General features: G+C 39.4%; 1 protein-coding gene across 1 annotated transcript in view; it reads right to left on the bottom strand.

Moving 5' to 3' along the window:
• Positions 1 to 27,772, bottom strand: part of CGRRF1 (cell growth regulator with ring finger domain 1) — a 30,493-nt gene extending 2,721 nt beyond the window's left edge. Inside the window, exons 1-4 of the mRNA XM_082734262.1 lie at positions 27,470 to 27,772; positions 13,632 to 13,771; positions 6,347 to 6,524; positions 6,045 to 6,192 (exon numbers count right to left, since the gene is read on the bottom strand). Of these exons, the coding sequence (XP_082590388.1) occupies positions 6,045 to 6,192; positions 6,347 to 6,524; positions 13,632 to 13,771; positions 27,470 to 27,573 (570 nt within the window). The 5' untranslated portion in view covers positions 27,574 to 27,772. The remainder of the gene's footprint in view (positions 1 to 6,044; positions 6,193 to 6,346; positions 6,525 to 13,631; positions 13,772 to 27,469) is intronic.
• Positions 27,773 to 27,973: the final 201 nt, after the last annotated feature.

A 27,973-nucleotide genomic window follows, 5' to 3' on the forward strand; every position in this document is an offset into this window, starting at 1 on the left:
GAGCCTGATTTGGGGCTCGATCCCAGGACCCTGGGACCATGACCAGAGCAGAAGGCAGAGGCTTTAACCAACTGAGCCACCCAGGCGCCCCCAGGGAAAGACTTTCTAACAATGACTGAAATCCAGAAACAGATGCATTTATTTGAATGTGTCAAAATTTAAAACTTGTATGACAAAAAGCCCCATAGAAAAAGTCAAAAGACATTCGATGAAATGGAATAAAATGTTCACAATATCCATAATTTATGAAAAACTTTTAAATATTGAAAACCAAAATATTGTAACCAAAAATCCTATTTAAAAATGGGCAAAGGGGTGCCTGGGTGGTTCAGTGGGTTAAAGCCTCTGCCTTTGGCTCAGGTCATGATCCCAGAGTTTTGAGATAGAGCCCCGTATTGGGCTCCCTCCTGAGCAGGGAGCCTGCTTCCCCCTCTCTCTCTGCCTGCCTCTGTGCCTACTAGTGATCTCTGAATGTCAAATAAATAAAATCTTAAAAAAAAAAAAAGAGTAAATCCAGCCTTTATGACTGAATTATAATTGGAAATGGAAGTATTCCACAGTCTGAATATTTAAACTTTCAAATAGCAGTTAGTTCTTGAGTTCTTGGTCTAACAGAGTTCAATAAATAAATAAATAAAAATGGGCAAAAGACATGAACAGACAATTCACATAAAATTATAAACACAATCCTCAGCCATATTAAAAGATGTTCAATTTCACTCATAATATGATAAATGCAAATTACAACTTCACTGAGATATTATTTCCCACTCATTGGATTAATAGATTGCAAATGTTTATCAATATAGTCTATGGGGAAATAGTCACTTTCATATATTTCTGGTGGAAATGTATAAAAAAAGAAAAAAAGGTACAACTCCAAGGATATAAACCAAATGGAGGGGAATTTGGTAATATGTATCAAAATGACATACCTTTGCCCTTCAACCATGCAACTTCAACAATATAAAAATACATATGCACAGGTTATTCAGTGAAAAATTATTTGTTACGGCAGAATACTGGAAATTACCTGAATGTCCAGCTGCAGGAGATTGGCTAAATAGCTATGGTACCTATCGATACAGTCTACATACCATTGAGTGCTACACAGCACGGGAAAACAATGTGAGGAACAGGTCTATTAACTCACCTGAACTGATTTCCAGAGATATTATGAAGTGGAAAAAAAAAAAAAAAAAAAAAGCCCAGAACATGTATAGTATAAAAAGTGTAATATCTTTTGAGTAAAAAAGAAAATAAAAAATATACATATCTGTATTTTCTCATCATTACAATAAGAAACAGGAATAAACCAGAAAACAATGAACTTGGTTATCTACAAGAATTGGGGTATATAAGAATGGGGGGCACCTGGCCTGGGTGGAGCATGCAACTCTTGATCTCAGGGTTGTGAGCTTGACCCCCTTGTTGGTGTTGATATTATTTAAAGGTAAAAGTGTTAAAAAAAAAAAAAAGAAGGCATTGTGGGAAGGGATGAGAGCAACATCTGAGTACATTTCCTCTTTATATGGTTTTTTCACTTACAGGAGAACTAATCAAAGTAATTTATGGACACAGAATTTGATTATAAATCCTTGGGCAGAAAACAAAGGACAGGGCAGTTGAACATCAAAATAATTAAATTCAGTAACAAGTTATAAATCACTGGGGGAAAAAAGAAATTCATGAGGACATATGGATAATAAAGAAATAAATGATTACAGTATGATACTGTACTATAGTATAGTACAATACTGCTTATAGTACAATACTTGTACTTGCTTATAGTACAATACTGAGGGCTAAATGGAGAGCTGGAATTGGAAAATGATCATTTTGCAACCATCATGGTAAAGATAAAATCTGTTAAGAATTATCAATGGATAGGGGTATCTGGGTGGCTCAGTGGATTAAGTCTCTGCCTTCGTCCTGGGCTCAAGAGCAGCATGGGGCTCTCTGCTCACTGCTTCCCCACTCCCCCTCTGCTTGCCTCTCTGCCTACTTGCTCTCTCTGTCAAATAAATACATAAGATTAAAAAAAAAAAAGAAGAAGAATCAAAGGATATTAAATCCAGGGGGGAAATTTTCATAAAGACTGGGATTTTGTGTGGTCTTAAAAGTGTCCTCTCCCAACTGCTTATCATTTGCAAGGGAGGGGAAAAAATAGAGCAGAGGAGAAATGAGACAACCCCTTGCAGAGAGATCAAAATTAACATCACCAATGAGAGGAAAGAACTGCACATGCCTCCAAAGGTGACGCCCTGAAAAGCCCGCATCATCACCCATGCTAAGTAGACTGGCTGAAAATGCACAACTCTGATCCGATCATGATGAAATATCAGACCAACAAAATGGCAACTGTCTTATTTTATAAAAAGGGTGTACATGACTTGTATTCTTAAAAAATGCTAATATCATAAAAGACAAACACGGGCTGTGAAAATGTTCTAGATTAAAGGAGGCTAAAGATACATGACAAAAAGACTATCTGACTCTAGACTAGAACCTGTACTGGAGGAGGAAACATGCTGTATAGAACACTGATACATTCACTGACGTAATGGAATATAGGTCATAGATTGGATAAAATATTTTGTCAATGTTAGATTTATAAAGTTGATAACTATATTGTGTTTATATAAGAGAACATTTCTTATTATTAGGAAATACAAACTAAGGTATTTAGGGATAAAAAATCAGGCATATAACTTATTCTTTTTTTTTTTAAACATTTTTTTAAATTTTATTTATTTATCAGAGAGAGAGAGGGGGAGAGAGCGAGCACAGGCAGACAGAATGGCAGGCAGAGGCAGAGGGAGAAGTAGGCTCCCGGCTGAGCTAGGAGCCCAATGTGGAACTCGATCCCAAGACGCTGGGATCATGACCTGAGCTGAAGGCAGCTGCTTAACCAACTGAGCCACCCAGGCGTCCCCATATAACTTATTCTTGATTCATTTAAAAAAAATACACACACACATATGGGCAAATAATAGTGCCAATCTGGAAAATGTCAACAATGAACAACAGGAGATTTGGGTAAAAGGTATAGGGGTATTCTTCCAGTTTTCTATGTTTGCAAGTTCCTAAAATTATGTCCAAATGAAAAGTTTAAAGAAAGAATCCTACTATGGTTATAAACATATAATATTCTTTACTGCTTTATAAAGATTTAATAATTTGGCAATGGCTTCAGAAGTTGTAATATTGAACCAAAATGACAGGACTGGTAGAAGACAGTAATATCATCATCTCACACAAACAATCCTGCCATTCGATTTACTATTAAAAGCTTCAGAAGCTACTATCATGCTAGTTATAAATATATATGTAGCTGTATATATCTCAACATATATATAAATATGTGATTATATGTGTGTGTGTGTGTGTATATATATATATATATATATATATATATATATAAATGGTATGTCTAACAAAGTCATACTCTGAAGGAGCTGTTACATGTATAAAAATCATATACCTGTACTTCCCAGGTATTCATATTTGATATGGAAAAGATGCTCAAGATACACTGAATGAAAACAGGTCACGAAATAGTACATATACCTTTACCCTGTTTTTGTTTAAAAACTTACATATTATAAAGGCCTGCAAAGATGCAAATATTGACAGTGGTTAACTTTGGATGAAAGAATAGAGGTGATGTGCTTTTTTCCTTTTGGCTTACCTAGATTTTCTAATTCTATTTCCTGCCACAAACATGTATTATTTGAGTAACAGAGAAAATATAATTGAGTAAAAATGAAAAAAAAAAAAGTAAAAAAAAAAAAAAAAGTCAAAATCAAAAAAAAAAAAAAGTCAAAATCAAAATATTGCAATAATAACCCCTGCTTCTACCTAAAATAAAAAACTGACTACACTATCAAAACACAGTTTTTACTGCTACAACGGGAATGGTAGAGCTTAATTTTTTTTTCTTTAGATTTAGACTCTGATCCCCAGATAAAATGGTGGAAAAATCCAAATGCTCAGTTTGCTTTTAAAATTAAGAAGGAGAACATTAATACAAACTATGCTAACAAATATGCTATAGTTCCAATATTAGGCCCAATCTGAGTGCTAAGAGATGGAGAAGCAAAATTAACAGGAAAAAAGGGAGGGCATGTGCTGATGAGAAGAAAAGACCCAGAGAAGGAGACTCCAAAAGGAAAAGAGAAAATGCATATTAATCTCGAGGGCCCACCGCCCCAGCTCCCCTGTGGGATTGCGCCTCCCACAGGTTCAGCCAGGCCACACCGTCTTCTTTCCAGTTGGATGGGAGGCTGAAAGCAAATCTTTCCCTCCTTGTAATGCCATTGACTTATACACTGGAAAGTGGTTAAAATGGTAAATTTTATGTTATATATATTTTAACACACACACTCTGCTGTTTAGACTGAGGAAGAAAGAAAACGAAGAGGACTCTGAGTACCTCAAAGAGATAGCGATCACCCTCAGTGAGGGGGAAAGAAGCTAAGAGGAGAAGCTGGGAGGAAGGTGAAAGATCTGACCCTTTCTGTTTTGAATGAGAGGAAGAAAGGAGCTTAGAAGACACGGGTGACATGGTGGTAACAGAAGGGTTACCTTGCTGGGGTAGGCTGGGTAATGAACAGAAGCTGGAACTATGAAAACACCAACCTAACAGTTCTGATCTATCTTCAACTGAACAAGGTGAAGGGGAAGAGGGGAGGAGGGGAGGGAAACCAGATCTCTCATATGGGCTCCTCAGGCACAAGTGACTGACTTGCTGTCAAGCTCTATGAGGCTCACTAACATTGCTTATGTTTGGGTTGTTTTTTGGGTTGTTGTTCTCATTTATCACATTTATTGACCACCTTCTGTGTTCCAGGCACTGTGTTAGGTTCTGAAAATATACTGCTTTTGGTATGACTTACCTAGAAAAAACAAATTGACTTCAGTTCACTGGAACTTCAATTTGGTAAGATTAAAACCCCAAACTGTGTATAAGCAGGGTCCAGATTTCTCAATAAGGGTCTGTACTTTTCAAATGCAAGAAAATGTACATTTGTTTTGGGGATATATTCCTTAAAAAAAAATTGTTTGTTTTTTTTTCTGAAAGTACTGGCACAGGGTTGCAGAGGCTTATTGGTCCCGTCTCTTCCTGAATGACTGAGAGTTCTCTTCAGACTCCCATTTCAGTCTTTATAAGAAGAGGATTTGCCCTAACACACAAGGTTGTTGGAAGAAATAAATAAGCTAACACTAGCCAGTATACTGTATATGTTACAAAGTATCATAAAAATATTACCGTGTCTTTATTAATGAGCATATCAATACCATGCACTTCAGAAAAGTAGTAAATTGGGTATGAAGGCATTCCTACCATGAAATGGTTTTACCAAAAGTTTATTTCATGTACAAGCTTCTACCATACTCAGAGGAATGTCAGGGCTCAGGTCCTCTTAGATCCCTAAGATGCTTTTATCTTACTAATAGGGAAAAACTACTAGACTAAAGAAGTAATGAGCACATAATGAGAAAAGGAGATCACTATAATTACTGAAAATACAAAGGATCGAGTACATAGAAGATGTAGGTGCAGCAGGGCGATGACGGAAACAAGGTGACTTGCAACCATGTAGAGAAATATGGGAAGATGGTCTTAAAACTGAGCACTTCAGATGATTACAAGGCTTACTCATTCGGTACTAAAAATGCTAAGAATAAACATGCTTCCTAAGAGACGTTTTTCTATCTAGCAAACATGATAGAATACAGAATGATAAAATTAACTTAATTCAACTATAATGTGCCTTTTGTTTTCTAAATAATATTCTATTCTTACAACATATTATATATATGTACATATTTATATATATATAAATAATATGTCTAACGAAGTCATACTCTGAAGGAGCTGTTACATGTATAAAAATCATATACCTGTACTTCCTAGGTATTCCTTCTTCAAGACAAATGTGTCTGGGCCAAACATATAGCCTCAGAAATTAAAATAAAACTTTTTCTATTCACCAAATAATCATGACCCATCATGCTTCCAGAATTTTAAAGTTACTTACAATGTCATAAATTTCTCGGTCTTCCTCATCAGCTAGGGTCAACAGCGCTACCAATGGATAGCGAGATCTGGGCACTGTACCAAAGTCTTCAATTTTAGTATCTCTTGGTAACTGGCAATATATTTCTTCTTTGCTGTCCTTCTTAATACTTTTTGAAAATGTAAAGGTAAATTGCCACTGTAACCCAAAATACAATAATACACAAAAAGTGATCAATAATAACTGAGCAAATACTTTCTCCATTAAAAAGTCTTATGTCTGCGATTTTCACTGGTTACCGGATCTATCAGATAAAAGGATACAAATACTGCTCTTGATAGAGATATTCACTATACAGAGCATCTTCCAGGGCTCGGGGGGTGCTTATTCGGAAGCAATAAAAGTGCTTCTGCAGAGCTTCATAGAGTTTTTGGACACTGCACCCCCAGTAGCATGTCAAGAGGCTATCTTCAAGGCAGTCTGTTGTCAAAGTTATGCCGGCTGTCGAAAACAAAGAAGAAAAGAAGACAAAGAGAAGAAAATGACCGAATATAGTTTTTCATACAATTATACACAGCGAATGACAAAAGCTTCCTTTCAATGGCTAGCCCGGCTGATGGCAGTTCAAGGAACTCATTAAAGGGCACGTGCCTGTAAATGAAGGAACTGGTCCCTAAATAAGTAACGGAAAAACCTCAACATCTATACACAATTTTGAAGCACGATCAGTAAACACTCATTTGTATATTTACACGTGGAAATCATGAAGTTAATTTTTTGGCTGGGACTCAGAGGCTTCTCATAGTGTTTAAAAACTGAAATATAGTTCACCATTGATAACCTACCATTCTAACAGCATATATAATCCTAATTACAAGAAACAGGAGCACTGTCTCCAAATGTGGATATATACAACCTTGTAACTAAGAAACAGAGCAGGACTGTCTCTGAAAGTGGATATACATAACTCATGGGGTCCTCAGATGATCACTGGAGTAGAAAAAAATGAAAAAGAAATCAAGCCTTACTAATATTAATATGCACACTGACAACATTTATACTTTTTTTCTTTTTAAGATTTTATAATAAATCTTAAAAAGAAAAAAAGTATAAATGAGAGACAGTGAAAGAGAGCCTGAGAGGGAGCCCAATTCGGGACTCGATCCCAGGATCGAGGACCCCAGGATCATGACCTGAGCCAAAGGAAGTCGCCCAACGGAGCCAGCCACCCAGGTGCCCCAACAACATTTATACTCTTGTCACATATTTAATGTCCCACATGATATGCAAACATCCTAAGGAAAGGGTAGGGATTCCAAAACATGAAGGGCTTAGTAGCAATGCCCTCGTTCATTTATTTGCTTTCAGCATAATAAAACACATTATAATTTGAATAAACCTGATTAAGTGGAAAAATAAATTATAAGTGGGCATACAAATTAGACTATTTTACTATTTTTAAACACTCACATAGGACTTACTATTACCACCCATATGATTTTTTTCCCGTTGCTCATGGCAGTTGCAGCAATATCAAGTTCAAGGGCAGCAATATCTAGGATCCTATACCGTTGGCAGTGGAAACTGTAGTATCTGGTGCTCAGTGGCAGCAGCGGACTTGCAAGACCAAAAGTACGTGGTCTGGGGATTGTTCCTTGCTGAACAGCCTTGGTCTCTGATTCTGGATCTCCAAACCTAACAGCAATTCTGTAAGTTACCCAGTATCCTTTGACTGGAGTCTTTTTTTTTTATTTATTAATAGGAATTCTGATGGATACACTGTGAGGTTTAAGAAAGGTGATCATTGGGTGGCTGGGTAGTTCAATCAGTTGGGTGTCAGACTCTTTGTGTGTGTGTGTGTGTGTGTGTGTGTGTGTGTGTCTGACTCTTGATTTCGGCTCAGGTCATGATCTCAGGGTCCTGGGATGGAGCCCTGAATTGGGCTCTGCACTCAGCAGGGAGTCTGCTTGAGATTCTTTCTCTCCTCCTCCCTCTGCCACTACCCCCTGCGCTCACTCTCTCTGTATAAAATAAATGAATAAATCTTTTAAAATATATATATATATAAATCATCCCTTAAGAAAATAAAATAAAAAGGTGATCAGAGTATGTTTTAAAAGGATATACACAAATACAAGAAGATGCTCTATAGGATACCAAAAATTCAGTTTTTATTTTTCTTCCCCGTAGTTAGTAGTACATACGTAGACTTTCACATTTGGAGGATGTGTAGCAGCAGCGACACAGGGTTATAGCCAATCATAGTTAAGCAAAACTTTTAACTGGCAGGAACACTGCACAGGTAATTGGAATAGAATTTGATTTCAAAGTTTTATATGACACTAATCATCAGGTATTATTCAAGAATGGGAAATTTAATTAGCTATTATTTGTTAATTAGCTATTAAATAGCCAAAGAAAAACACCCCATCAATACAAATTTAAATATATTTATATATATTTAATATGTAATTACATTAATTTATTCATTAAATATCAAAACACATTAATGTCATGTTCATATATACTATTTATATTATGCTACATAACTGTGCTCATATATTTAAAATTATTATACATATTAAAAATCATACATCCTTTTCTCTATGTCACCACAGAACCATACATCATGAGGGAAGGAAAAAAAGCTGAAGTAGATATGAAAGGGAGAAATAGAAAAGGCATAGAAAAGAAAGTGGAGGGGTGCCAGGGTGGCTCAGTGGATTGAGCCTCTGCCTTCAGCTCGGGTCATGATCACAGGGTCCTGGGATCGAGCCCCACATCGGGCTCTCTGCTCAGCAGGGAACCTGCTTCCCCCTCTCTTTCTGCCTGCCCTCTGCCTACTTGTGATCTCCCTGTCTCTGTCAAATAAATAAATAAATAAATAAAGTCTTAAAAAAAAAAAAAAAGAAAGAAAGAAAAGAAAGTGGAAAAAGAAAAAAAGGAACCCAGAAAATGATTTCTTAATATTCTTGGCAGAAATGTGTAAATGTGAAAAGATGTTAGTTATATCTAACTAATTATAGTTATATCAAAATGACAGGATGCACCCAGATGTCAATGATAGGGAATTAAATGAATAAAATGTAGAACATTCTATAATGAAGTATTATGGAGCTCTTAAAAAAGAACTGAGGCATGGAATAATACCTGCATATACTACAGTGGGATGATCTTCAGAATATACACAAATGAAAAAAGCAAGATGGAGCCAAGTATATAGCATATTCCTGTTTATATCACAGGAGGGGATATCCATATCTATGTGATTGTTTACACTAAAAAAGAACCATGGAAGGATAAGGCCTAAAACATGTAAAACTACCCAGTTTATTTGCTCTGTAAAAAGCATCAGAGTTCTAGAGATTCAGAGCTGCATAAAAGGCTTATTTATAGACTGCATATATGTGACTAAAGTGGGGAGAGCGTCAGAGACTACTGACAACTGGATACTAATCAGACTTCAACAGCTATGTCTCTGAAATTAATTAAGTTAATGAGAAGGGAGAATACAATCTGTAAATTCTACTCTCCACAATCTCTCCTACACTTGTCCATGACATAGACTGAAAAGAGAATGTACTGATTAACACTAACTGATGACAGTTCAAATCCCCCAGGCAAAACTGTTCTCCCTTTTGTTTTTTCCACTTGTTCTGCAGACAGTTCTCATCCCTAACATTTTCTCAATCTTCTAAGATTCAGTGCAAACACAATGCCGTCTCAGATCAACAGCAACAACAGACTTGGAACACAGCCTTAAACCAGAAAAAATCAGAATTGAAGCTAACTGAAGCAGCACGGGGATGATTTCCCTCAACCTGCCTAGTTGTAACGGGCAAATGGAGCCCTGCATATGAGACAACCTTGCAAAAAACTGCAAAAAACAAGGACGAGAGTCAATGAGTTGAGGCATTAAAAAAAGAAGAAACAACAGAGCAGAAAAGCCACAGACTTCCTGGAGGAGAATCCCGGAGAAAAAACTAGCGTACAGGTGATCCTGCATGAGGATAATAAATCTGGAGTATTGGGAGATGAAAGTTTTACGTCGTAGAGAATAGAGGTTCACAAATTCCTCCAAAAATGGTATGTGTGTCATTTTGTCTAACCCTTTCACCTTTGTTAGGTCTCACCAGGGTGAATGAACCAAAATATGAGGAAGCTGTCACAAAGGGACAAGAGAATTTCTGACCCAAAGGAATTAAACTCAACTAGCAAACCTTGAATACCTCCTTGCCATTTCATTAGAGCTTCTTACACTGGGGACATGGAAATACCATAAATCCAAATCCAGTATCATCACATAATAACAAAAGAAATCCCAAAAAGCACCCATGCTAAAGATAAACAGAGGACTAAGATTAAAACTGATTCTCTCGTTCATTTTCAAGTAAATCAGATCTCCAGATAGTCCCCTTCCCTTCCTACATGCCAAGCACCTTGGGAACAGTGGTGAAAAAAGACCTGGATTCTTAAACTATCTGCACACCAAATGAAATAACCTTTTAAAATGTCACAACTATTGCTCAGAATATTATTTTAATGGCCTGGTTAGACATCTTTAATGATATCCTCTGTTCCACAGTTTAAACAAATGAATTTTATCCTGTGAAACATAATTCCCAACAAATTCTTTCTCCTTATTTACCCGAAGAAGACATATAATGAATGATAGGCACTGGTCATTTTATTTTTTAAAAGATTTTATTTAGGGGCGCCTGGGTGGCTCAGTGGGTTAAGCTGCTGCCTTCGGCTCAGGTCATGATCTCAGGGTCCTGGGATCGAGTCCCGCATCGGGCTCTCTGCTCAGCGGGGAGCCTGCTTCCCTCTCTCTCTCTGCCTGCCTCTCCATCTACTTGTGATTTCTCTCTGTCAAATAAATAAATAAAATCTTTAAAAAAAAAAAAAAAAGATTTTATTTATTTGCGAGAGAGAGAGAGAGAGAGAGAGAACACAAGGTGGGGAGGGGAGGGCAGTGGGAGAGGGAGTAGACTCCCCGCTGAGCAGGGAGACCAAAACAAGGCTTGATTCCATGACCCCGAGATCATGACCTGAACTGAAAGCAGATGCCTAACCGAATGAGCCACCCAAGGCACCCCAGCACCAGTATTTTAAAAATTAAAATACTTCAATAAGCATGCTATAAACCACACATTTTTTAAAAAATTTTGTGTACAGCTGAGAGAGGTCTTCTATTTACTAGGTATCTTTTCATTTGTTTCTAGGGGCAGGGGAGGTTCTTTATACTATTTCTGCTTGAAAGGAAGATTGGCAGATTTCCTCCCACTTTCTATCTCACAAGTATTCTGTGTTTGTTGCCTTATAATTGAACAGTTCTTACTTTTTCAGCATATCCCAGCTTGTGGAACTATGTAGCAGGAAGGACAGCTTTGTATTGGCAGTTTTTTGTATGGGCAGTCCTACTCAAGATCCCAGTGTGACATGGCAGCAGGTGCAAGTGCCTGACCACAGAGGTCAGAGGTTACCAAACTACCACTGTTCTCTATATTTTAATTAGGCATGTTTTTTTTTTTTTTAAGATTTTATTTATTTATTTGACAGACAGAGATCACAAGTAGGCCGAGAGGCAGGCAGAGAGAGAGGAAGGCAGAGAGAGAGGAAGGGAAGCAGGCTCCCTGCTGAGCAGAGAGCCTGATGTGGGGCTCGATCCCAGGACCCTGGGATCACAACCTGAGCTGAAGGCAGAGGCTTTAACCCACTGAGCCACCCAGGCACTCCCTTAGGCATGTTTTCTAAATAGGATAATTTTCTCATCAGATCTTGAAATTTGGTCTTCCTAAGTGAAAAATGTCAGAACCCCTTATCTATCATTAGAGGGGGAATAAAAGAGGTCCTTAGTTCTCTTCAATTCATAGGGTAATAATATAGTATTTATAGATAAAGAAGAATAAGAAATTTTATACTACTTCATTATGAATCAGTATTTACTTAAGATTGATAAGTCTTATTGAGTAAGCACACTGATGTTTTTAAAGACTTTATGTATGCATGTGCGTATGTATGTATTTATAGAGCGCACATGAGCAGGGGAGGGCAGAAGGAAAGAGAGAAGGAAAGACTCTCTAGCAGACTCCCTGCTGAGCACAGAGTCTGACTCAGGGCTCGATCTCATGACCCTGAGATCATGACCTGAGCCAAAATCAAGAGTCAGATGTTTAAGCAACTGAGTCACCCAATATACTGATTTTTGACGTGATTCTAGAAGTCAGAGACAGAAAGATGACTAAACAAGAAGAGTCACAGAAGCCAAGGGAGAAGGCTATCAAGAAGGAAGGGTTGATCAACTCTATTAAACTCTGCAGAGATAGTGTTAACTCAAGCCTACAATGCCTGAGGGTCAGGGTAGGGGGGAAGAAGTGGGGATTGGTGACCTCAGGGAAAGCCAGTTCAGCAGAGAGACATAGGCAAAAACCAGACTGCACTGATCTGAGGAGTGACAGTAAAGCAGGCTAAGGAAGAAGGAAAATGTAACCTGCTTTTGAGAAGCCTGAAGGGAAGAGGAAGAAGGCAGTAGTTACAATACGATAAAACATTGAGAAAGCTTGGGATTGTTTTTAAGATTCCAGAAATCTGACCAAGTATAAAGGGTGATATGGTCTCAGCTCAGGAATCTTTGTAGAGCCACAGAACTGTACCTAGAACTTCCTACTCCGTGTCTTTACTTTCCTGCTACAAGAGCATTTCTAAGCCCAGAAGTTCAAAACTGCAGTCATTAACTTTCTTCCAAAACCTGCTGCTCCTCCTGTATTCTTTACCCTGGTAATAGGATCTGTCTATGGGGGGCCCCTGTGAAGACCCTGTCTTCCCCTACTATTCTCTCTCACCTGCTCCACCCTGTGTTTTATCCACAACAAACTACTTATTGTTTCTCTACTGTCTTCTTCTGTTTCTGTACTGGTGCTTTGTTCATGCTTCTCTCTCTACCTAGAATATCTCCCAACCCCATGTGATAAACACATACTTATCTTTCAAGACTCTACTCAAAAACAAATAAATAAATAAGACAGAATCAGCACATTCTTTAATGAGGCTTTTCCTGAATATGCCTGAACTTAATCATTTCTTCCTTCCCTCTTCCCTCCCATTCTTTCCCTCACTCTAATGGTCCCTAGATAGTCTTGCAGACAATTTTATTTTTCCAAGTAAGCACAGAAACAAACAATTGTCATCTATTATTACCATCTCCCAGAATAACATCTTATACTAAAATAACTTAGACCCAAAATACCACAATTTCAGATTAAAAACACTTGTTCTTGAGGTTAGCAGCCTTACAGTAACTGTTTATGCTATACAATCCATACCTTTTTCACTGCACTCAAGACCCATGAAAATGGCAGTGTCCTAACAAACTATTCTCATTAACAGTTAAGATTCTTGATTCTTCTCACACGAATGCCTCTGTTTGCTAGTTGATTAAGTTAGTCTTTGTAACTATAGTACAAAGTACTATTTGTACAGCGCCCAGAATAAAATAGGTGCTCAATAAATACTTGTTGAGTCTAATGAAGAAAAAGCAATGTAGAAAGAAAAATGCTAAGAAAGGGGGAATAGAAAGAAAAAGATATTTGGAAAATAGCCACCAACTTGTAATTGAAGCTGTAGATGGATTGGTGATCTCTAAGCCAAAAGGATTCTTGACTTGTCTCATTTGCTTTTTGAAAACTCTTGTGTTGAACTGGGTCTCTTCTGAATTTCTCAAAATTACTGGAACATCCCAACCAAACCTGAAGAAAAATAAAAATAAAATAATACATAATTCTAGCAAATGCTGAAACTTTGTTATATGTGAAATATGTTGGGCTTCATTAATTATTCCTTTTAACACAAGTACCACAAAAAGAGATTCATTTATTCAGTTTACATTATATTACAGAATTAATCTAGAAGTGACAGATGAGAGGCCCCATGCAATATATTGTTCAGCTGGCTGAACTGACATACTCCTGAAACAGAGTTCTATTTTAATATTGTCGGTGATAACAAAGTAGTACAGTCATTAGAGATTAATTATACTTAATATGACAGCAAAAACATGATAAGAGTTAGTGAACTATTTAACATGCAGATTATCTGATATTATTTATGGGCCAGGAGAACTTTTATTTAAACACCAAACATAGCACTTCATTTATATAACATGTTTTCTACTTTTAAATTTCAGGTAAAGCTGTGAAAATGCACACTGAACAGATGAAAAGGAAAATGAAACAGACCCAACTCAATTTGTTATCAAGTTAGAAAGCAGCTAAGTTCACTCAATTAAAAAAAAGTAATTTAGGGGTGCCTGGGTGGCTCAGTGGGTTAAGCCGCTGCCTTCGGCTCAGGTCATGATCCCAGGGTCCTGGGATCGAGCCCCACATCGGGCTCTCTGCTCAGCGGGAAGCCTGCTTCCTCCTCTCTCTCTGCCTGCCTCTCTGCCTCCTGCCTACTTGTGATCTCTCTCTCTGTCAAATAAATAAATAAAATCTTTAAAAAAAAAAAAGGTAATTTAAAATTAATAGGATAGCATTCATACTCTGATGCACTTTCTTCTCTCCAGACACTTAGCAGTGGTGGATAAAAAATAAACAGAGAAATCAAAAAGACCCCACTGAAATGAGCAAACAAACCAAACTGTGTTGAAACAAAGGAACAGTAGTACTCAGCAATGAAAAGGAATAAATTATTGCTAGAGCCACATGGACAAATCTCAAAAACAACATCCTGAGCAAAAGAAGTCTTACACAAAGGAGTACATGCTCTATGATTCTGTAATACAGAATTTGAGAGCAGGCAAAACTAATTCATAGTAGAAATAAAAAACAGAGCAATGGTTGCATCTGAGGTGGGGGAAGGGGTATGGACTGACCAGGAAATGGCATGATGAAACTTTCTCTGGTGATGGTCATGTTGCATACCTTGGGAAGAGGTTTGAGTATAGATGATGCATTTAATAACACTGAAGACTTGTATATTTCATTGTGTATAAATATTACTTCGAAAGAAAAAAAAGGAACTATAAACAAAAATGTTGAGGGACACCTAGGTGGTTCAGTCGGTTAATCATCTGACTCTTGGTTTTGGCTCAGGTCATGATCTCAGGGTCGTGAAATCGAGCTCCACATCGGGCTCTCTTTCCCTTTCCCTCTGCCCCTCTCTCCCTTTCCTACTCCCTGCCGCCCCAAACAAAACAAAACAAAACACCCAAATGTTGAGCTCCAGCTAATAATATGCAATGCTTTAGTGTTTATGGGAAGAGTAACAACTTACTTTGAAGTGATCAAGAAATAAGATGGACAAATATGAAATAAAGACTCTATACCAAAATATTGATTGTAGAACCTAAGTGATGGGCATATATATATTCATGGTATAATTTTTTCAAGTTTTCTGTATGTTTGAAAATTTTAATAATAAGGTGGTAGGAGAAAAAGAGACATAGCGGGTTCAAAGACAATCTTTACGGTTCCAAAAAAGGGAAATAAATATAAAGTAATGAGTAAGGCTGATGCCAGGGTTTGATAGGTCCCAAGTCTGGCAGCAGGCAGTAGCAAGTAAGCCTTCCCATAGTAAGAGGACTTTATAGGTTCTCCATTCAAAACAAGAGCCAGACCGAGGTTCATAATTTGAATCCAGGCGCTGGGTTAGGACAATATCAATATGGATGTCATTATAAGAGGTGTCTGGGTGGCTCAGTGGGTTAAGCCTCTGCCTTCGGCTCAGGTCATGATCTCAGGATCCTGGGATCAAGCCCTGCATCAGGCTCTCTGCTCAGCAGGGCCTACTTTCCCCCTCCGCCTCTGCCTGCCTCTGTTTGTGATCTCTTTCTCTCTGTCAAATAAATAAATAAAATCTTTAAAAAAAAAAAAAGAAAGAAAGAAAGAAAGAAAGAAAGAAATGTCATAATACCTGTCCTTAACTAGGAGGCATCTAGGAATTGGGTTGGAGACAATCGTAAAATGGTTAAACAGCAAGGGTGATAACAAAAGGTAGGGAAGAAAACCATTAAAATTAAGTTTGCAAACCACAATTTCAAATCACTTCAATAAATCTAATGCCAAGAGAAGACCACTAAAAGTAACACACAGTATAAAGTTATACTCTAGGGGCACCTGGGTGGTTCAGTGGGTTAAGACTCAGCCTTCTGCTCGGGTCATGATCCCAGTGGCCTGGGATCGAGCCCCGCATCTGGGCTCTCTGCTCAGCAGGGAGCCTGAGTCCCACCTCTCTCTGCCCGCCTCTCTACCTACTTGTGACCTCTGTCTGTCAAATAAATAAATAATATCTTTAAAAAAAATTAACAGCCATGCAAAGAGACTCATTATGACTCATAATGAGGAGAGAAAATAATCAAAAGAAATAGACCCTATAAATGACAGGTATACTAGAACTAGTAGACAAGAACATTGAAATAATTGTTATAACTACACTCCGTATTTTCAGAAAAGTAAGTAAAGATTTCGCATACTTCATGGAGATGTGGAAAATATTTAAAAAGACCCAAATCCATTTCTGAAGATGAAAATATACAATATTGGAGATGAAAAATACACTGGATGAAATTAATAGCTGACAACATTATAGAACAAAAGAGTAGTATATTTGAAGACTTATCAACAGAAAGGATCCAATATGAAACAGAGAGAGGAAAAAAAAGGCTAGACAAAAAAAAACCCAAATCACCCAAAACATCATTGAGCTGAAGGACAACTTCATGTAGTTTGCAGAGAAAGGGCAAAGATGCACAAGAAAACTACAGACGTGTATCATTCAGGAAAATAGACGCAAAACTTTTTTTTTTAGTTTTTTGTTTTTTAATTTGTTTGACAGACAGATCACAAGTAGGCAGAGAGAGAAGGAAGCAGGCTCCTGGCCGAGAAGAGAGCCCAATGTGGGGCTTGATCCCAGGACCCCGGGATCATGACGTGAGCTGAAGGCAGAGGCTTTAAACCACTGAGCCATCCAGGCGCCCTGATGCAAAACTTCTTAACAAAATGTTAACAAATGGAATCCAGCAATACATTAAAAGGCTAATATATCATGACCGAATGATGGCTTAACATAACATTAAAAATTTAACATAACTCACCATATTAACAGACTGAAAAAGAAAAACTATATGATCATCTCAATACATGCAGAAGAAGCACTTGTTCAAATCCAATGTCTCATCCTGATAAAAACTGTCAGCAAACCAGGAATGTAAAGGAACTTAACCTTGTAAAGGGCAGCAATAAATATGCAGAGCTAACATAGTACTTAATGAAAAACTGCTTTCTTCCTAAAATCAGGAACAAGACACTTAATAGCGATGTGTCCTTAGGCAATCGCTCAACCTTTGTGTAATTGGTTTCCCACCTGGAAACCTTTGTAACAGAGTGTGGCACTAAGTAAGTGCTAGTGATGATAATGCCGATGATGGAGTAGACACAGGGGTTGGCAGAAGAGCTAGAGGGAAAGAACAAATCCAGTAATTTCTCCTTTTTGAACCTCAGAATCAGTTACCCCGCAGCCACTGTGTCCACTGCCCAACACTGCCCCAGTGCCTTTTAGCAGTTAAGTCAGGAATGTGAAATGGTAGGACACAAGATATAATCTTCCCGTGAGAGCCATAAGATAATACCTCCCTCTTCTTTCCTTCATCCCTTGGAGTGAAAAAAACAAGGGGAGAAAACACCATTCGATGCTATATATACTCATTCTATTTCCTGGCCCCTTCATCATTTTAATTCTTCCTACCGTCCACCTACCCCCCCCCCTTTCTTTTCTTTACCCCCACTGCCTGTCTCCTTACACCCACACTACCAGCAGTAAATACTGGAATTCAGAGCTCATTTTGTTCAGTTCTACTGTAGGTTCAACCATTATATTTCAGATATTTTATCATATTGTACCTAACATCTTCTTTTCTTTCTTTCTTTTTTTTTTTTTTTAAGATTTTATTATTTGACAGAGAGAGAGAGAGATCACAAATAGGCAGAGAGGAAGGCAGAGTGGGAGAGGGAAACAGTCTCCCCACTGAGCAGGGAACGTGATGTGGGCTCCCAGGACCCTGGGATCATGACCTGATCTGAAGGCAGAGGCTTAACCCACTGAGTCACCCAGGCGCCCCTTACATTTTCAATTAAAGAATCTTTAAAGGTATAGGAGTCAGAAACCCAAAAAGCAGGGCTTTGGAGAAGTATCTGGAAGCAGCCTTTTGTGAGCACAGAATTCCTCTGCAATTGCTTTATTTATTGTATGTCAACTACACATCAATAAATAAATTTTCAAGAAAAAAATATGCTTTATTTATTCTATGATTTATCTGGTTTTAATATAAAAAGTATTATTTCTCCAAATCTTTATAAAACATCAGTGTTGTAGGAAGATATACCATATCTATTCTGTGGCTTTGAATACACTTCGGAATGGAAGAAATAATTTGAGATGCAAAGTGTGCTTCTTTTTAAACATGCTTATCCAAGGCTGCTTCACCCAGTATCAGATCAAGAGCTGCCAAACCACACTTATTATTAGAAGAAATTCATCTCCCTAGATTTTTTATTTCTCCATCTCGTGCTTTGTCTTGGGTCTGCATTTTCTAATGGCCTAAGGTCCTTGATTTGAGTCGAATACATCTTTAAAAATTGGTATTATGGATCATGCTAAACCCTTGGCCTTTGTATCACACATAACCTTTTTACTGTGAAGGATAACATACAGAAAAGTACACAAAACATAGTTCAATGAATTAGAAAGTAATTAGTGTTCGGGTGAAGGACCCGGACAATATTCTCAGAAAGTCTCTGGTGTCCTCTCCCAGGCACTATCCCTTCCCTCTCCAGTATCTTGACTTCAATTGCTGTAATTTAGTGTATCTGTTTCTGATAAGATACACTAAGTGGAAGGATGTAAGTGGAAGGATGCTGTGTACACTTCTATTTCCTATTTTATAATGTTATGCTTGCAGATTTATCATGCAGCTATATCTAGCACATCTGTGTAGCTATGTAATATTCTACTGTACAATAAATATGCTGTAACTTGCCTCCTCGTTCTACTCTTAATGGACATTTAAGTTGTCCTCACTCTGGCCATCACGAATAATGCCTACATCAACATTGTCATACAAGGCATTTGGTGCACATGGGTGTACCCCCATTTTTTCTTAGGTCCACATATACTGAGAATGGTATTTCTTGGCCAGGTCTGTGCTTCTTCAACTTCCGTGGAGAAGGCTAAAGATTGTTCTACGGGGTAGCATCAATTTACCCTCCTACACTCCCCTTGTGCCAAAACCTTGCCAAAACCTTGTTAGCCACCTGGTAGGTATGTGGTGGCAGTGCACTACATACTTTTAAATTTCTATTTCTTTTTTTAATTTCTATTTCTCAGATGACTATTTTTATTTATAGAAATTCTTCATATGTTCTGAATGTGAGCCCTTTGTTGGATATAGCTTCACCCCTCCTGCACCTTGCCTTTCACGTTCATAATGGTATCTTTTGATGAACAGAGCTCTTAGTTTTCATACAGTTATTAACTTTTTCCTTTAAGGTTAATGCTCTTGCTCTTTGGCTTTCCATTACCGGCTTATCTGAATTATGTCCTGACACTGCCACACTTCTGAATTAAGATCTCAGACATTTCTGTACTCCTGTCCTCTTAAAGGATTTAGTCAAGCATGACCAGAACGGCCAATGCTGAATCAAGGCTCTGGGTCCATATCTGACTTCACCAGCCCTGTTACCTCAATATCCTTATGCTTTGAGGGAAACAAGTGTTGGGGAGTGAGGGAAGATAGAATTCACTATATACTAGAGTGACATTGCACACAGTCTGACCACACCTCTCCAAAGCATTATGTTTAATGTAGTCTGAGATCAAGTAAGCTGGTTTTGGGGCAGCTAACACACAGATGACTCATGATGAACTTTCAGCCTACTATAATCCTAAACCTTTTCACATACCTGACCTAGCATGAACTTTCTCATTTTTGCACAAAAATTCACAACTTCCAAGTTTTAACCTGCTCGATAAGGATCAATGTTTCTATCATTAACATATTACTCAAAAGCCTATATGCAGAGATGACCTGAAATAAGGTTAAAAATTAAAGACTGGTCAAATAGTAATCCATGATTGGTGCTGAAAAATAGTTCTGTGAAATACTGGTAAACAGACCCAATGACGTTTCTCTGGCCACCACCCTAACATCTGGTCTTTTCCACATTTTTAAAAAAGATTTTATTTATTTATTTGACAGAGAAGGAGATCACAAGTAGGCAGGCGGGGGTGGGGGAGGGAGGAACAGGCTCCCCGCTGAGCAGAGAGCCCAATGCAGGGCTCAATTCCAGGACCCTGAGATCATGACCTGAGCAGAAGGCAAAGGCTTAACCCACTGAGTCACCCAGGTGCTCCTTTTTCCACATTTTTAATCAAAAACTAGAATAAAGATGTTGATGCCCTATATATCAGATTACAGCTGATACGACATTACAAGGAATAATAAAATAAAATAGTAAAAGAGAAAACTGTCAAGTTTTCTTTTCAATTTCTTTTCAATCTTTTCAATGATAAATTCATCTTTATCTTTTTCCACTTGAAGTCAAGTTGGCAACTGTTAGTAATGACATACTAACTAAACAAATGCTTCTAAACATTCATTACTTTCTTTTACCTAAACTTTGTCCCCCTTTTTACCATAAAGAGGATTTTCTATTCTCTTTCCTTTACTGTTACAATTTTATACTTATTCCTCCTGGATTTTTCATAATTATGTTTTTCCCCATTTTAAAAAAAGATTTCTGTTTGTTTATCTGACAGAGAGAAAGCATGCATGCATAAGCAGGGAGGAGTGGCAGAGGGAGAGGGAGAAGCAAACTCCCCACCAAGCAGGGAGCCCGATGCAGGGCTCCATCCCAGGGTCCCAGGATCATGACCTGAGCAGAAAGCAGACACCCAACTGAGTGAGCCACCCAGGCACCCCTGCTTTTTTGCATTTCTAAATTGTTTATTATACTTGTTCATAATGTTTAAACTTCTAACAGAGCAATAATCTGTGGACCTCCAATTCTTTTTTTTTTTTTAAGATTTTTATTTATTTGACAGAGATCACAAGTAGGCAGAGAATTACTCAGAGAGAGAGAGAGAGAGGAGGAAGAAGGCTCCCCGCCGAGCAGAGAGCCCATTGTGGGGCTCGATCCCAGGACCATGGGATCATGATCCGAGCTGAGGTCAGAGGCTTTAACCCACTGAGCCACCCAGGTGCCCTGGACCTCCAATTCTGACTACATTTTTTCTTATTGCTTATATAATGTCTTATGTGGCACACACTTCCAAAGCTTTTAATCAGAAGCTGAATTGGTAGACCAGACCTCCTTTCCTGTGTCTGGAGTCTCACAGAGCTCCTCATGAATAAAGGTTACTTTGAAGATAAAATTTTAGGATCAGCAGTAAACAATTTTTATTACCCCTTCAGCTCTGAGTTCTCAAGCCAGAAAACAGACATGCATTTGTTAATTTGGGAGGCCTTCTCTCTACGGTGATCTCCCAAAGATGGTCTCATGCAGTAGCTGGATACTGACACTGGATCAGGATAAAAAAGCCATTCGTGAGTAAACTCAGAGGATTGTCTCTGAGGGAACTGCTGTGCTAATGATAGGACTTTGGGAAAATGACCCAATCTCGAAAACTCCATGCCTTTACTTGTAAAATGAGGGTTTAAAATAAGTGACCTTAAGGCCCTCCAAAGGCTTGAAATGTTGTTTCTAACAGTTTTGTGTTTTCTTCTAGATTCCTATAAAAAAAATCTTGCCAATGCAAGGATGGAGTATTGTGCACTCTAAACAAATAGAAACCAGTCATGTTCTTTTCCTAAGGAAGAATCTGTACTTCATCACCAACCTCATCACACAGAGACATCCAACTGCATTCAACAAGTGAGATGAGAAATAGTCAAGGTCAGTCTATCAAAAGAATTGTTAATCAAGTACTAAAGACTGAAAATGCAAGACACTGAGGTATCCTAGCATGAAGCAGTTATCACTCTTAGGGTGGGGAAAAACAAACGGAAAAGTGGGGATGATGATGATGATGATGATGATTTAAGATTTTATTTCTTTATTTGACAGAGAGAGACACAGTGAGAGAGGGAACACAAGCAGGGGGAGTGGAAGAGGGAGAAGAAGGCTCCCCGCCAAGCAGGAAGCCCAATGTGGGGCTCGATCCCGGGACCCTGGGATCATGACCAGAGCCAGAGGCAGACACTTAACATCTGAGCCACCCTGGTGCCCCATAGAGTGGGGATTATTATAATTTAGAAGCTTAGATAAGGGATTCCCCCAGAGCTGGCATGCAGACTTTTGTGGTAGGAGTGTTGCCAACTGGCACTGATACCACTGAAGGAGTGTGATGAGGCTAGTTCTAGGAAAAATTGTCAACTAAAATAAACTGCTGCTACTCAGGTCAACTGCCAGTGCCAGGGCAAAGGTCAGTGCCACAGGAACGCAGACCAGGAAAAGGAAGCAAATTGTTAAGCAGAAGTCCCTTCTTCCTCCTCTAGCCTTCCTGTTTCTTTCTGGCATCGTCTACTGGCAGATTCTAATAGGGAGCAAACGATAAGAGTAATATGCAAAGTCCCTGTCCCAGTATTACCACGCGGAGTACAGAAGAGCATGTTTGCTTCTGAGAGACAACAGCTTTTGAGAAAGATCTGGAGGATGATTTAGAGTATGTCCTGTGGCAGCACAGAAGGGTACAGGGTCCTTCCTCCAGGGGATCCAACCTCCCCTTAATCAGACATTCCAGGTCTATGGATTGGCTTATATCTATAAACTGGGTGAAAGGTGGTAACTTGCCGTTGTGAACACTCAAGTCAGGTTTCTGGCTCCAGACATGGAGTTTCTCCTTCTGTGTAGTTCATGTAGCATTTAGTAGGCTGCCCATCTATTTTATTCCTAGAAACACTCTAATCCATTAGCCACCGCCAAAAATCCTTGTGAGCCAAAACATTCTCTTTGTCCTCTACTGCCCATTATGGAACATATGTCCACCTCGACTCTGGTGAGGTGCCACTGGACCTCAGGTCAGGAGCTCCCACCATCACAAACAGCCTAGAGAGAACAGAGATTTTTAAGGATACAAGTCTCCTCTCAGCAATTTATTTCTCAGTGCCCTCATGAAAAAAGTGTCTTCTGTGAAGTCTTAAAGGATGCAGTAGGGGGATAGGTGTGCAGGTTGCACATAATAAATCCAGTCCAATATTCTTATCTTTCTAAATTGTTAGATTCTTTCCTCGTTATGCCAAGAAAGTTCTAGCACCTTAACCTTATTACATATAGGCCACCACTAAGTCTAAGTTTCAGTCAACCACAACGGAGTTAATACCTTAGATTCAGAATTTCTTAAGAACACACCCAGATCAATAAATTTTATCTCTAGCACCTAGGTTGCTCAGTTGGTTAAGCATCTAACTCTTGGTCCCAGCTCAGGTCTTGATTTCAGGGTCCTGAGTTCAAGTCCTGCTCCACACTGAAGTGGAGCCTACTGAAAAATAAAGAAAGAAAAGAAAAGAAATAATTCATTTTATCTGATTTACTGTTACATTCTATCCTTCCTGGCCTAATCTATTTACAATCAATTGTTTGCAATGACACAAATTAGCAAAATTTTGCATATCTTTTAGAGGCTAAGCTCTTTCCAAGCAAGTTGGATTTTGTTCCTGTCCTTTGGAACATGAAGAGATCTGGGCCTCACAGCAAAAGGTAATAAAGATAGGTCTTGAGTATAGACATCCTTTGCAAAGCAATTATTCTAGGAAAGGTTATAAAGGAGAGTCAGAATGACCGGGGTTTCAAGACTCTCAGTTTTATCCCACCCAATTCAGATGTTCCCATTCCAAGTCTCAGGGGTCTGGTTCTTTCCACTCAGTGTCCTCAACGAGACATCGACAAGGCTGTATAATTCTATTAGCAGCACAATTAAAACTTTGTTCAATATTTAGTTCTGTGGCTACATGAAATAAAACGCTTTAGAACCCAGAACCTCTCTGATTCTCTAAGGGTTGCCCTGAGTGTGTTAAGATGTTAGCTTATCATTTTCTTTCTGTAAGGGTTCCAGTGATCTGAGAAGCAACCATCCCATCCATCCTTCAGTCCTTATAGTCAAAAAGTGCTTTAACCACTTTAAACACTTCAGAAATCATTTGATCACAATCAATCAAAGGTAGCAATCTGATGAATCACTATGCAAATAATTGCCATTGATTACTAGGACCTTATACCATGTTGGCAAGGAGCCGAAGATGCAATCGCTGAAGCCCATCTTTGAAAGCCCCCCACCCCCAGGTTTCCAATTGTAGTAACAATTTCTTTATTAATATCTTTTGTAAGTCCAACCAGGAGACCAAAACCACAAAAGCTATTTTAACAGACGGAATTTAATATGGTTAATTGTTAACCATATGCTGAAGAACTGAAAACGCTAAAAGGGGACAGTGAGCATCAGAGAAGTAGTACCAGTAGGAAACAGCTATCACTCCAAAACAGGGATAAAGAGAATTACTACAGCTGAGAAATTTGGAGCAAGGACTGCCATGGAGCTGGGTCTCAGATCTGAGGAAATGGTATTGATATCTTTGAAAGGGTGTGATGGCTGGTTCTAAGAGAGTGGAAAACTACAAATTGGAAAAACTGGGGCCAACTGTTAATGCCAGAGTGAGGCACTATCACTGTGGTGAGACAGACAAGAAAAGAATCACACAGGAAGCAGCAAGCCCTTTTGTCCTCTACCCTTCCACTCACCCTCCCCTGCCGGCAAAGGCAGCCAGCTAGCAAAGAAGAAATGTGGTTTAGAGGTGCTGCCCCAGATTCACAAAACAGAATCTAAAGGGGTGCTACGAAGCTGAGGGACAATAGCTTAATAACCTGTAGTCAAGAGGAAGCAGGGGGCAGCTGCAGAGTCAGGGTCCCCGATTATATGAAACTGTTAAAGGATGTATAGCATTTCGGCCTCCTTTCTGCACAGCACCTGGCAAATAGCAAAAGCTTAATAAATGTGAGCTATTAGAGCTCACAAAACCACCAAGAGTTAAAGAGAAATACCATACTTCAGTGGCACGATTCTTTGCTATTGCTATTGGGATTCAAATGTTCCTGTTCTTTCTCCACTCCCACACAGTGCAAGCAGACAAGGAGAACATGAGAAAGAAGCAGTGGAAAAGAAAATCAGAGCAGTACTGAGATAATGGCGAAGACACAAAACCAATAGGGATTATATTTTGGGAAGTTAAAAAAACATGACACAGGTGAAAAGCATAGTGGATTCATGGGTTTACCTTCTGTCTGGGGTACTATCAGAAAGTTGCTTTTATGAGATCTATATGGTTTTCTTTGTTTCTATTCAATGTACCTGTTGCCTTGGCTTATGTTAGCAAATAAACACTAGTAAAAAGTTTGTCTAGACAAAGGTAACCCAGCTAAAGGAAATGGTTGAGTTAGGTTCAAGATAACTAGATAGAAAGTGATTGGGACTTACACGGTTTCAGCAATACTTAGCCCAGACTTTCAAAAATTCTAGTTATCTGGCCTTCTACCCTTCAAAGTCATATCCAAATGGAGTAGTTAGGCAGTCATTACGTTTTCAAAACAAGTCCTAAACTTGGCAGAGCCAGAATTTGCATCTAGGTCTGTCTGACTCCAAAGTCTGTCTCTTAACCAGTACAAACATGAGGTCATGAGGTTCCTGACTACCCTTACCCACAGATACTGCCATCATTAGCCATGTGGCCCTCACTCATTTTCCTCTTCCCAGTACTATACCTAAGATATCTAATTATCTGGCCTACAGAAAATTAATTTTTTTAAAGATTTTATTTATTTATTTGACAGCACAAGCTGGCAGAGGGGCAGGCAGAGGAAGAGAGAGAAGTAGGTTCCCCGCCAAGCAAGGAGCCTGACGCGGGGCTCGATCCCAGGACACTGGGATCATGACCTGAGCTGAAGGCAGCTGCTTAACCAACCGAGCCACCCAGGCATTCCCAGAAAATTAAAATTTAAGGATAAAATGCAATGATCAACTAGTTACCTATTTTTCTTAATGGAGGAAAATCATATTTCTTTAAGAGAATAACACCGACATTATAGTCATTAAGAAACCCTGTGTTAAAACTGCTTTACTCACTTAGGCAACCAAGTTGCAAATTCCAATTACAAACTTTCTTGAAATGAACACTAAATAGCAGTGAAATTTGGTGAGTCAAGAATAACAAATTGTGTAAGACTGGTTTTAGTCTTCTCCCACCCACAAACAAGGAATTTTATGTTCAACAGCTGGCAGGGTGAGGGGCAGTATGGAAATATTAAGACTGGGCTTAGTTTCTCAAGAAGGCATATAGTTTCAGAAATTAACAAGGGCTTGTTTCCTTTCTGTAAAGTAATCCTATATATGTAATCAAAGGGTATTTTAAGATTCGTTTTACACAGACAGATCTATTCACTAACACGCTTCCTCTCTCTATGCTAATGCTGTACCCCTGAAATGCCTTCTATCCTCTACCATACAGACTTAACTTTATTTATTTCTCAAAATACTGATTCTTCAAAATCGAGCTCATGTTTCCCTCCGCAATGGATGAATTAGTAAGATGGTTTCAACTAGCTGTATTTATAAGGCTTCTCTAAACATGATACAACGGCATCTCCTCGAAAGAGAAATTTTAGAATCTCTGAGCTAGAACAATTGCTTAAGGATTACCTAACAGTCTATTTTCCCTGTCTCCAATATGTAAACTGCCCCTACCCGTTAATGTAACTTATCTCAAAGGTCTTTTCCAGCTCTAAAATTATGACTTCACAGTTCCACCGACTAAATATTACTTCAAAAGGCGTGGAATGTATCTAGAAACCATTAAATTCTCAAACGGTAACGGAGTTCAGTTATAAATTACGCTCAAAGATCTGAGGCCAAGTCCTCAATTCTGGTGAGAACAACAATCAGCTGTGCTTACTGTCCACGTCTGTGCACTGTACCGCAGGTGACCGATTCACTCCGGGCACACCGTAGGCCCCAATCCGGGACAGACGCCTGCCGGTCAAGCACTCTATCCCAACACCGAGACCAGGCCCTGACAGACCGCTTTATCTCTTAGAAACAAAGCTGGGTAAAATACCTCGACCCGGCACCACCCCCAGATACCCGCAGCGACCGGGACGACACAGAGATGCGGAGCAGTGATGCAGGTGCACACCGCACCTTGTTTTGCTCCCGGAGCCTGGCGGAGTTCGCGACACCAGCTCCCCCCCCCCCACACACACACCCCAGCCCCGGGTACCCCAGCCCCGGGTGCCCCAGCCCCGCAGGATCCCCCGGCGCCGATGCACCCCTCCTCCGCTGCCCTCCGCGACCCCACTGCCCCAGCTGTCCGCCCCTACGTCCCTTGTTTCTAACCATGGGGCACTTACCATCCCAATACCAGGCCGGTGGTCACGATGAAGCAGGTAAAGACCACTGCGATGTAGAAAAGCGGCGAATACTCATACAGCGTTACCAGAAACACCGCAGCCATCAGGATGTCCTACACTGAGCCGAGCTTCACCCGCCCCGCCCGGCCCACCCGGCCGGGGTAAAAGCCACTACGGCGCGTCGGAGCTGACAAACTTTGTGGATACGCACTCGCCCGGGGTTCTAGGACTAGACGTCGGGGCAACCTCGCCGGCTGCGGGAGCCGGAGTGCCAATCACGACGCCGCCTGCAGGGCTCGCCCCGCCCCTCCTGCTCCCGTCCCGAGCTATTGGCTTCGCAGAGGGGCGGTGCCCGGACTGACTCACGGGATTGGTACCCGGAGAGCGTCCGTCTGTCCTAGCGGTGAAGGCTTTTCTGCGGCAAATTCTAAACGCGCATCGCGGCCAAAGCTGTCCAAGGCTCAGGTAAGATTTTTCTGGTGACACAGAGAGGAGGCACGGTCC

The sequence above is a fragment of the Mustela nivalis genome (assembly GCF_964662115.1).
Source record: "Mustela nivalis genome assembly, chromosome: 6".
In the NCBI taxonomy this organism is placed as follows: Eukaryota; Metazoa; Chordata; class Mammalia; order Carnivora; family Mustelidae; genus Mustela; species Mustela nivalis.